The sequence below is a fragment of the Xyrauchen texanus genome, chromosome 40, assembly GCF_025860055.1.
Source record: "Xyrauchen texanus isolate HMW12.3.18 chromosome 40, RBS_HiC_50CHRs, whole genome shotgun sequence".
NCBI classification, from domain to species: domain Eukaryota; kingdom Metazoa; phylum Chordata; class Actinopteri; order Cypriniformes; family Catostomidae; genus Xyrauchen; species Xyrauchen texanus.
In genome coordinates, this window is record NC_068315.1 from 15,949,501 (window position 1) to 15,962,144 (window position 12,644).

At 38.0% G+C, this 12,644-nt stretch overlaps 1 protein-coding gene across 1 annotated transcript in view; it reads left to right on the top strand.

Moving 5' to 3' along the window:
* Positions 1 to 1,511: 1,511 nt before the first annotated feature.
* LOC127633581 (forkhead box protein N2-like) overlaps positions 1,512 to 12,644 on the top strand; it is a 35,375-nt gene continuing 24,242 nt past the window's right edge. The window contains exon 1 of the mRNA XM_052112792.1: positions 1,512 to 1,719. Coding sequence (XP_051968752.1) covers positions 1,710 to 1,719 — 10 coding nt within the window. The 5' untranslated portion in view covers positions 1,512 to 1,709. The remainder of the gene's footprint in view (positions 1,720 to 12,644) is intronic.

Sequence of the window (12,644 nt, forward strand, 5' to 3'; positions counted from 1 at the left end):
ATTTTTAGAAGAATATCTCAGCTCTCTAGGTCCATACAATTCAAGTAAATGTTGGCCAGAACTTTGAAGCTAAAAACAAAACACATAAAAGCAGCATAAAAGTAATCCATACACTCCAGTGTGTTAAATCCATGTCTTCAGAAGCAACATGATAGGTGTGGGTGAAAAACAGATAAATATTTAAGTCCTTTTTTTACTATAAATCATCACCTATGAACAGCCTGACTAGTAGATGGCGATATGCACGAAGAATGTGGAAGTGAAAGTATAGATTTAAAGTAAAAAAGGAAATCAATATTTTTTGTTTCTTACCCACACCTGTTATATTGCTTCTGAAGACTTGGATTTCAGAACTGGAGTCCTTTGTATAACTTTTATGCTGCCTTAATATGCTTTTTGGAGTTACTATTCATTTGCATTGAATGGACCTACAGAGCTGAGATATTCTAAAAACATATTTTTGTTCTGCAGAAGAAAAAAAGTCATACACATCTGGGATGGCCTGCCGGTGAGTAAATTAAGAAGGAATTTTAATTTTTGGGTTGCTTTTCCTTTATTATAATCAAATAAACCATAATACATCGAAATGAAACCTAAAGCCTAAATGATCTACTTTTGAAAGTCATGTTTTATATTAAACATATGACCAAATCACAAAATAAAAAGATTAAATGCTAGAATGATCTTTAACCTGTGAGACTGTAGTGTTTGTGAACGATTTGTGTGTGTAAGAACGTTGAGAATGAAGGAACCATGCTTTTTCTCCTCCCAATTATGTCCTCACTGCCCTCTGCTGAACACGTTTTCCAGACCCCTCCTCCAGCCCACCTCAATGCCATACATCAATCATGTGATAGGGAAGCAACATGCATGGGGCATGTATAAACAGTGGCAACAAATAGGGCAAGGCTTAACACAATTTTTTAAGTAAATGACTTACAAGGCTAATTGGTCTCCATTTTTGTTTAACGAGTAAACATAAATTAAAGACAAATTATAATATAATTATGACCACACTACTCTGACTTTCCGTTGCCTGTTTTTACTTTTTCTTTTCTTTCTCTGGAGTATAATATTTATGTAAGTTTTTCTGATAAGATTCGAAAAGGACCTTTACTTCACATCGAGAAATAGCCTGCGATTTGACCTCAAGCCTCCAGGACTCCCCCGCTAAATGACGCAACAGCATCTGACCTCGTTTCCAACATAAGCTGGTCGGTGGTTAAAAAAACAAAAAACTGTCTAAAGTTGTAAATACTTTGAATATGTAGAAAAATCTCAATGAGAATATGGCTTGAAAAAAATCGACTGAATTTTGGTTACATAAAGCGCAGGTAATCTTTTCTTAAGCGATGCCTTTTGAAATCACGAATCTCCGAGAGCCGTGCTCTTTCGTCACAAACCTCTCAAGAACGAATGAATAGCGTGGTGCAACGCAGAGCGCATGCTGAACGCAACTGCTTAGGTTTGCTAAAAAAGTGCTACTGCGATGCGGCAGTTGTCAGGGGGATATCGGAGAGGAGGGGGTGTGATTGGCTGAAGTGGCCCTGTTGCCTTGGCGACGGCAGGGGGGGTACGGAAGCGTTGCTGTGCGGCGTGATCTCTGCGCTGCGTGGATGGAGGAAGCAGCTGCTGATCTTTGACACTGCGCGAGCGAAAGGCTACTGCATGAAAGCACGGGAGTATTTGTCGTCGGACGCGACAGTAGAATGCACGAATGTAAGTAAACGCCTTTCGATATGATATATAAGTTTGTTGTTCTAAGGTGTTTGAACGGAAATATTATTTGCCATCGGATTTTTAACCAGATGACATGTATGAAACGTGTCTCGTGACAACCTAGCCAACTGACCTCCCTAATTTTGGTGTTTACATTGATATTTATTTTTGAACGAATCGTGTATTCTGTTAAATTACGCTTTGAAATAGCTATCTATTGTATTTCTTGAAGAAAATTATATATTTTTTAAACCATGTGATCTTTCTATCTAACTTAGTTGAGTGAAATGCACGCGTTTTGCCGTCGAGCTGACACGACACGATACCTTTAATCAACAACATTCTTGCACTTTTACAAAATGTATATTTGAAACAAGACACACATCCAGGGATTTTCTTCTGTGCCGTTTTATCACCCGAACTCCACTAAATAGACAAAAGCTTTACTTTAAAGCCACGCATTAGCTTGTCGCTATATGCAAATCGTCGATCTAACGAAGACTGCTCAACATTCTTGTGACATTATGTGCGGAAGTATTAAAACACACTTATATCATTTGTATGACAGTATGCAGTCATACAAATTATATATTGCATTTAAAATTCTAGTTCGCGCCAAAGCGTGTCTTTGTGTTGTATTCCTGGTTCAGCATTTTAAAAACACTCGAAAAGAACATTAATCGAATGCGCGCGACTGTAACCCGTAACAACCAAGTAATTCTAAAGGTTGTAGTTGAAGGTTACAAATATATTCACATTGTGGCGAGTGTAGTGGGGATCTTTGGCAACTATGTAACATGAGATCTGAGGGTGGGGGCTGTTATTTTCTCTTGTTTTGTATTGCCTAATACATGTTGTGACTGTCCTTAGTGTATTATTCGTTGAGATCGAAACCGAAGGTCTGCCTGCCACTTTTGCTCGTGACTTGTTGATGAAATGGGATGTTATGATGCAGACGTGCACACATAATTTCCGGCGATAGAAAATGTATGAGTGACAGTGACACGTGTTAAAAGAGCGCATAGCTGTGCTCAGGAAGGAGCCTAGGATGGGTAAAGGGACGAGAACAACTTCTGCCCAGTCTGTCATATGAGCACATTATTTAGCTGTGGTGTCTACTGTTGCACTTTAGACTCGGGTCATCAAGCGTAGGCAGTAAAAAGCGTGTCTGTTTGTGCGCTCTGTTTTGATTAGAGGTCAACCTATTGTGGATTTTACCAATAGCGATAACTAAGTTGGTGGAAGAGTCTGATAACGATTATTCGGCAGATAGTTTTTTATTATCAATTTATGAAAAATGCATAGTCTTTCCTTACTTTAGTGGGCACAGACATTGAGGCTGCAAGAGTCCAAAATGAATAAAATCCCAAAAGCAGTTGATTGTGCAACCAAAGACCCAATAATAACCAGAAAGGGTATATATGGCCTGTTGCAACTTGCAATATTCTGTATGTAAGCATTTAACATGTACAGCTTCTTATAGATAACATTTTCATCAGATGAATATATATATATATATATATTTGAAATTTATTGATGAGGGGGAAAACACTAGGAATAACATTAAAAAAAATTGACCGTAGAAAAAATATCTACGGTCTACCTCTAGTTTTGATTAGCCAGAATAACAAATTGAATGCAGGGCTCCAGACTGTGACTAAAATGGTCCAAATGGAACCAAAAATAATTAATTGCGACAATAATTTAAAATCTTGTCGCCATTGGCAACAGTCGGGTTGTGTGCATTCATATGCGGTTTCTTCAGATATCATCTTGTGAGTTATTAAATACATATTTAGAGCACACACCACCAATGAGCCGCTTTTAACCCATTCTGTTTCTGATGAGCTCGCTGCACTGCATGCAACAACAAACTCAGCACGAGAGAGTTGTGAACAATTGACTCTTTTGAACCGGATCTTTTTCATGAATCACCAGAAGTTTGAAGGTTTGAAGTCAGGAGCTCATGGTAGCAGTTTGAATCAGATTCACTTTCTCAGAGAATCATCAGTAAGTGTTCTCACATCTGGGAGTGCAGACATTTCAAAATATGAGTGCCATGTGTATTTCAGGCTTCTTTATAATTAAAAGTCATATATTGTGAACCAGTTTCTTTTTCTTCAGGTAATTATTAATTGGGATTGGAGTAGCACAATAAACTGCACCAGGGATTTCATTCAATTTGCACTCTTGTTGTCTCTGTGTCTGGGGACATCCGGTAACAGTAAAGAAAGACTATGGCAATATGTGTGTGTGTATATGTATATATATCTCAAGCTTTTAACACTTTGAAGCTAAAAACTTTTACACCACTATTACACAAGGTGCAAACATTCATTGATGCTCAAGAAGACAACACACAACAATATGTATATTATACTTACTGTTAATATCTGTAATGTAGATTCTGAAGAGCAGTATTTAAAATAAAATATTGACATAAATTATGAAAGGGGTGTGAACATTTATGAGACAAAAAGGAATGCAAACTTGTCTTCTCAACTATATATACTGTTAATTAAACCTCAGTTTAATTACCTCTCGGCTTTCTATCTTGTTTCTGAACAGCAATCTAAATCAACCAATTCTGTGATTTGGTGACTAAAAACAACCATTTGGCTCCTTAATGTTTCAGTTTAGCAGTAATGGCTCCTAAGTAATTTTTTTAGTCTGGAGCCCTGAAATGGCCACATTTCTGTGGTTCGCTGAATCCACAGTGTACAGTATTTCAGAATTGCCCAGACACTTCATTATCACTGAAACTTGTACTAACGTAGTGAGTGAAAATATTGTCTGAGCAGTGCTGTTCTCTGGAGGGCTTTTGTAGGGCACAGCAAACAATCCCTTGCTTATTGCTTCCATCCTGACATTAAACGGGAAATTAATTAGTCTCATTATGACTCTCACAATGATAGATAAGATCTGGCTCTTGGCTGTATTGAGTTGCTATCCCAGAAAGGCTTAGGAAATGCTGAGTATGCGATTTTAAATCACTGTTTCGGCTGCAAGGTTCAGCCAGGTTGGAATACATGTGTAAGCTCTGAAATATTAGACATTTTTTGTAAGCTTTGAGAAAGGTTTGTGAGTTAAACTAATCTTTTGGATTGTGTTATGTGTTATTTGTTTGTACAGAATTTGCTAACATCATGGGTCAATGTGTTGTTAATTATTTACATGATTTCTATAAAGGGATATGAACATGCATGTTTTCAACTTATCTGAATGTTTATAGTCCATACCAGGCCATGATGCCATGTCTGACTGGTACAAGTTAATTGTGCAGTCAATGTTGCAGGGTTGCCAGCTGTCCATAATAGGCTACATGGAAGTCTGTAAATTAAAGCTTGATTTGACAATGTCAAAAGTAAATCCATCAATTTGTCTGTCGACAAAAGTGTCCATTTCTACTGAGGGGCAGAAAAAAGACTTAACAATCCCCATATTCCTATTTTTTTGCTGCAATTATGACTGCCCTCAAGCTTTCAACCTAATGAAACTAAAATTTGATAAGGATTGCATGACAATGTAAAGCATTAAAGGGATAGTTCACCCAAAAATGAAAATTCTCTCATAATTTACCTACCCTGATTTACCTACCCTGTCTGTGAAACAGATGAAAATTTGTCATTTTAAAAAAATTATAAATCTCCACTTTCAAACAGCCCTTCAAAGCACTCTTGTTTGATTTTTGTTTTTGGCGATTGACATATTCACAAAGCTATATGTGCATAGCTTTTGTACTGCCATCAAGACAATAATCCCAAATTGCTGTATCCCAGATCATCTGTATTATTGTACCATACTTTATTTGAAAACTATTCTACATGTCAGACACATACAATATATGCACCCACTAACTACTGTAGTCACATCTATGTCATAGAACTACTGAATCTGTACTAATTTAAAGTTCCTTTCACAGATATTCTAAAAATCTATGTTTGTGTTAAGCAGAAGAAAGTATACACATCTGGGATGGCATGAGGTTGAGTAAATTATGAAAGAATTTAAATTTTTGGGTGAACTAGCCCTTTAAGCAGCTAATAACAGTCTTCACAACAGTCAAAAAACACAAAGGCTTCCGACACAGGAAAGAAATGCAAAATGTTGCAAATATAACCGTGTATGCCTACAAAAGCCAGCAGGTCACACATGCACCACAGGCTGAGCAGTTTCTTAATTTTCAATCAAATAAGGTGCCAGTTAAAGATAGGTCTAGCTTTGTCTAGTAACATTTGGCAACCTTGCCTGAATGAGTTGTACTACATGTTTGGTGAATGTCAATGTACAGATGCTCAATGTAGTTATTTTTTATTTTTTTTTGTAAATCATCTTTCAGTAAAACTATTTAAAGCAAAACAAATTAAACTTATGTCCAATTTAATGCCCCCTATAAGGACAATGCCTTTGTTCAGTGACCCCTCCTCCCATCCTCTCACTATACATCCAGCTGCACATATTTCTCATCTGCTGTTAGCTTCGTTTTGTTCCTCTTGCCCTCAACGTTAGACCAGGAGGCGCAATTCGCATCCCCAGGAGGCTATAATGCTGTGGTTGCCATGGGTACATGGTGACTGGGGCGTGGTAATCAAATATAGGCGACTGCTCTGGATTCCAGTTGCAAATGTGAGCTTTTTACCTCATTTGCCTGGGCTGTGTCACACTTCGAACCCACCCCAACCCTTAACTCACCCTTGCGTTCTTAAGTTTGGTCTGTCATGCTCCTCTTTTAGTATCCCTCGAATTCTTTCTGAATGCTTTAAGTCTGTAGAGCAGCCGGCAGACCATTGTAGGGCCCCTCTGCCCATTGACAGTGATGCTAATGTCAGGCACTGCCTTGATGAGGAGAGCTTGCCCCAGTGCCGGAGCCCCTGTGTCACTGTGGTTACAATGAACTCCATTGTGTTGGTCTGTCCTGTGTGAATAACAGGGTATTTAATTGAGACTGTTGGGTGTGACAATGACACAGGGTGAAGTCCAGACAGCATGCTGTGGAAATGGTGTGGGGGGGGGGGGGGGGCTTGAGTGGATGAATGCATACATGCCACCACCGTGTAAACATCAACATGCAATAACACTACAGTGACACTGCAGCTCTTTTATAGCTATTAAAGGTAAGAGCTTTCCAGAGGATTTCCACATGATTCACGTCAGTGTTGCGTTGCCAAGCTTTATCTTCAGCATTATCCCCGGTTTCTGTCAAGTGTTGTAATGCAGCACTCAAAGTTCAAACAATTTCAACTTTGACCACTTTTTTGCTTACCTTTCGAAGCAGGAGCCAATGATTAATGGACAATTCAGATGGCATATCATCATGTGGGTCATTCCATTCTTAAAATCAAAAGATGTTCTCTGCATTGCTTCTCTTGTGGAGTTCAAACAGCACTTGGCACTGGTGTTGAGAGGTGCGTTGACTCTCCAACATGAGCCATGTGAAAGCTCCTTTAGGGTTTCTGAACATTCTTTTTGTGACTTTTGTTCCCTCTATATTTCTGCTCTCATTATTGTGTAAAAAAGTATGGATGGATATTAATGAATTGTTTTTCTTTTCTCAGAATGTGAAGTTAAAAATAGCGCAACTTTAAAAAATGTGTCTCAAAACCCTTTTTTTTTTTTTCTCATTTCATTGTGCTACATCAAGCTGTTTTTGAATGCATGAACACGTCGTATGTAAACACCCCCTAGAAGTGCCTTCAGTCAGGCACAGGGCTTCTGTCGATTAGTCAATGTTTTCGATCAGGCAATGCACCGTCTACTTGATTATAATAATATGTAATTTTGCACATTCATAGAAAAAGAACAGCATTACAGGCTATTTGTTACACACACACACCCTTAGAGATGTAACTTGATTAATCAAGACATTACTGATTGAAATTGTAATTTTTTACATTTAAAAATGGCAAGAGAAATTAAACAAACTCGGGCATTGTTCATACTGTGTCATTTATTTGGTGGATTACAACACTCAAGATTCCAGAGCCCTTGCATATGAGTGTGTTTAAGTAGCTTTAGTTTTGAATCGTGATTCAGAATTGTAGAAAAAGGAGCCCCAAACAAACTAACAACAAGAAGGTCTTTGTACTGTATGAGTTTCTCAGAACTTATTGTGCCTGGAAGTAAATCCATTAGTCTCTGTCGGATGTCTTCTCCTGAATTCTGGTTTATACAGAGAAGAATAAAAAAAGTAGTTAATCTCCAGCAGCTTTCGAATAGCTTTAGGTGACCTTGCTGCTGGGCTTTTAGATCAGATCTCATACAGCGATGGAGATGCACTGGGAGCCCTTGTGTCAGGACTGATGCTTGACAGACCAATTCCAACAGCCACAGGAATCAGGACAGAAAAGCTTTCTGCTTTGTTTTCAGCAAAGAGACCTCCGATTCAAACGAGCTGTTTAAGCATGCTTAAACACGTAGCAGACACCTTGATCTCCATCTCCATCTCCAACTGTTTTATTACAGATGCTTATGTTCTCTCCGCTTCCCTGTACTTTTCTCGCTAAAGCAAATATTTGTGGTTCAATACTGAAAAAATTCTCCAAGCTTTGATGGAAATTAGTCAGTAAACACCAGAGGATTAAAAAAAGAACAGAAAACCCATCAGATCATTTCACATTCGTAATACTTATTAGAACTGCATTTTTACATTTACTGAAGAAACTTTTAAGAGTTGTTTGCCCATACAAACATGTGAGGGTGTTGTGGGAGGTAGCCAATACTTTATTTAGTTGCTAAGGTATTCTTAGTAGTTTGAGCATATTGTTATGCAGCTGCTAGCAAGGTTTGAATTGAACTTTTTGATTGGCTTTTCTTATGTTTTTGAGGCATCGATATATTAAAACTAGCCGACATTTAAATTAGAAGCCTAATTTCTTTTCAATTCACTGTATGGACGTCTGTTTAATTAAGTCTGGTGTAATATTTTTGGGAGACAGCAAAGGGGTGATATAACATTTACTGTACTAAATACTGAAGGACGTGTGCATGCGGTGCAGGTGGCGTTCCAAAGTTGTGAATTTAGCCACCATGCACACACAAGTTCAGAAGGTTTTTGAACTTCTTTCAGAATTAACATATCGATGTTGTTGAGTTTGCAGGTAACATACGTTTTATGGCCTTCGCTGGCTGGCGCGATATTGAGTGAAGTCCAACTGAATCAACAAGTTACCCAGAGCTATGGCGATCTTATCTGTGGACCACGCTGATGTGTGCAACGACAGATCGTGCAAAGGCTTGCTTCAATTGCCCTGCACAGATGCTCGTGTAAGTTATGACAGGCATATTTAGTTCTTATAAAGCGCTGAAAGCGAGATGCTTCGGTAGCGGCCCGAGTCGCGTGACATCATACTCCCTTTGTAAATTGTTGTTAAACAAAAACTTATGACTATGGAGTTGTTCAAATTCAAATGGAAGGATTATTAATAATGATTATTTCTATTAAGTAATGGCTCAGATATTTTTATCTTAACTTTTTAGTGTATATAAACTAATTTAATTGCCACAGTTGTCCCGTACATTCTAGCTCTGTGCCCCCGCCCCATAGGAATTGTTGTATTTTTAAGATGCCTCTACCATAGATAAAGGTTAGTGGGTTTGCTTTTGTGTATTTGTGTTTGCAGTGTTTAAGAGTGGTGGAGTGCCATCATTAGCATTATGTGTCTGTGTGGACTGTGGAGATGGACTAATGAGCTTGTTGAAGGCAGTTAGATTTGTCTTGCTAATGAGAGCTGCCCTGAGTGAAGAGATCTGGTTTCCGGCTGGGGCTGGAAGTGCTTTGAAGGACATACTGCTATCTTACCTGCCTTTCAGTGCCTGTGGAGAAAGACAATCAGAGGACGTTATTGGAAAATAGAACGGCATGTGAATACACAACATGCAGGGGTCTAATGATGAGGGCCAGGGAGACAGATTGTTTGGTTTCAGCTTAGATTCATCAAGAACATTTTTGTTAACACTTATTATAACAGTACCCATATGAACAGAAAGAAATGTATTTGCGTCTGGGGTGGGTTTTTTTTTAACGAAAGAAAGGGGTACAGTAACTCCTCCCCATGCTCTTCACTTTATTTTCCACAGTGGGTGAGACAATGATTCCGAGCAGCACTTTATGTGATTATTTATTTATTGATGTGCTGTATGGTTTCCATGGCAGTGGGTATAATAGTAGGCAGAGAAACATTCACTTTCCTAGGCACTCAGCCCTCTTTGACTTGAGCCGATGATTTATTTATCAATATTCTGTGTGCTTTCCGTGGCTGTCCATTAAAGAAGTCACTTAGTCTGCGGCAGGGTAGCTTTCTGATTGGTCTCTCTGAGTTAATCTCCTCTCCTCTGCTCGGATGGCTTCTTTTTTCTCCAGGCTTTGTGGAGCCACCATGCCAGGCCCCCGGCACTCTGATGAAGGGGTTTGAGCTGAATATCACCTATCTTCTCCATCCTTGTCTCTTTTATGATACAACGCTGATAACCAACCTGCATTTCTTCAGTGGTTGAGACTTAAGAACCCTAGACTGTGCACAGTAGTTGTTCTAGTGTGGTATCATGTTGAAGATGAGGGTCAGGGTTCTCTTAGACACTTGAGTAGACACCTAAGAGGCCCTTAACTCTGTCCTACATGTGCCCTCAAGGGCCTCTTAATTCTTCCAAGAGAAAAAGATGATGCAGATTCAGTGATACGAATGCAAAGTTTTACTGATATACGAAATTGAAAACAAAACATAAAATATTGATGTCTCTTAATCCAATTATGAATGTTATGAATTTAAATTACTCATAATTTTATGTTTTCAATGCCTCAGTCACTCAATCTGTTATGCAATCACAGTAATTTGACAATATGAGTTGAATTTAAAGAAGGGATGTGTCAGGATGGTAGACTAGTTGGAATGTCATAAAATATTGATTATTGATTGGCACGTTATTTTCTCAGTATGTTTGAAGCCTACATATAACTACATTTATTAATTTAATTTCTTTCCAATTCACTGTCAGTTGTCCTTCTGTTTAATGAAGTCTGATGTAATAGCTTTGGGAGACCACAAGGGGGTGATCTAACATTTGCAGTCACCGTAGTCACCAAAGTTCAGAAGATTTTTTTAACTTCATTTAGAATGAACAAAGTGACAATGATGACTTTGCAGGTTAGTATATGAAACTTGTGTAACTGCGCAAACTGAACGTTTAGAAATGGCAACGTTTATAATGCATTTTCTCTGTGTGTTACCTTGAATAGCTGAATAACATTTTAGCTGACCACAAAACCACAAAAAAGACATGCATGTAACTAGCGTTTACCCATAGGATTTTTTTCAGCAGCGGTGCTGTTCTCTGCAATGCCGGACCCATAGTAACATATGTTGGTCAAAAAATAGATTAAAACAGGGCTGTCAATCTCAATTTCAGCCTGGGCCACATCAGGGTTTATTTGTGCCCTCAAAGGGCCCTTGAAAATGTGGCACCAGCACCTGCTTTGTTAGCACCCATGCTAATAATAATAAAAAAATAATTAGGGCTATCAATTTAACGCGTTAATAACGTGCGATTAATTTGACAAAATTTTTTCGCATTTAATCGCAATGCTTTCCCAAGAGATTCAAGATTGTAGTACCACCTGTTTACTCCAGAGGGCAGTAAGTGAAATTTCAGCTGTGTGAGCAACGCACAGTTTATACAGTGAACAAAATATTAACAACTCTTAAGCGGACACACAACATAAACATGCAAACCAAAGGATCTCAAGATGTGTTTAAAGATTGAGTATTAAACTATGTTTAACTTGACACAGTGACCTAAACATTTTACTTTTATGACAGAACACACCCGAGACGCGACACAAGCATGTCTTTAGCTCACAAATATTTAATTACCAACATGGTTAAGGAGGTGTCCTTTAAACTGTTACACCGTTTTTACCCAGTCAATCTTTATTTAAGAAACATGCGCCCTCAAATAGATCCACTTTGCTCCTTCAGTAATGCTGTAGATTAATCTGCCCCTCACATTTTTTGGGATTGTGTCCACGCTGTAGTATTTTGGAGAAAATGTTGTTTGTTTGTACGTACCTCTATTTTAACTAGTTTTTCTTTGCTTTATAAAGACGTTTTATTTGGTTTTCACAAAATCAAAATTAACATTAATTAAAGTCTTCAGTAGAAAAGAAACCAGTGTTTTTAAAAAAAAAAAAAAATTTAATAAATGTTTCAACCTACATCTGGACTTTAAAGGATTCAGATCTCTTTTTTGTTCAATTTAGTTGCGAGACATCAGTCCATTTTTCATTCACACCCATTGGAACTCGTTCAGCTTAAATATTGTTATAAATTGTAAACAAATACTAATGACAACAATAATAATAAATAGTTATTAATATTATTATTATTATTGACTTTTAATTTTAAATTCAACATTAATATGTTTAAGTCGTGAACTTTTAAACCCTCATGCATTTATTTTGACATTCCAACCAAACTCTCCTGGAAGTTCACATTAGTTTAATTCGCTTCTTATTACATTCTGGTCAAATGCACCTCCAGTGCCATTCTAAATGCATATTATAATTGAACCGAACTATTGAGCATCTACATCTGAGATGTTTGTGAGTAGCCCTCAAATATTGGTCATCGCGTGAAGGCTAAAAATAGTTGTGTGTGTGTGTGTGTGTGTAAACGGAGCAGTGCCATTCACTGGCGCTGCACATACTATATATTTCCTTATTAAACACAGACTGTTGTGATTCACAGAGCTATTGCACGTCTTCAAGTGGCTGATCACTTCACTTCTGTTGAGGGGTCTTTAACCCTCTGGGGTCTGAGGATGTTTTGACATGCCTTGACATTTGTGCTTTTTTCAGTTGCTTAAAAACACATTAATGGTTTAAGTCTGATAACACTGTATTCAGCACAAACTCGGCTACATTAATATGTGAG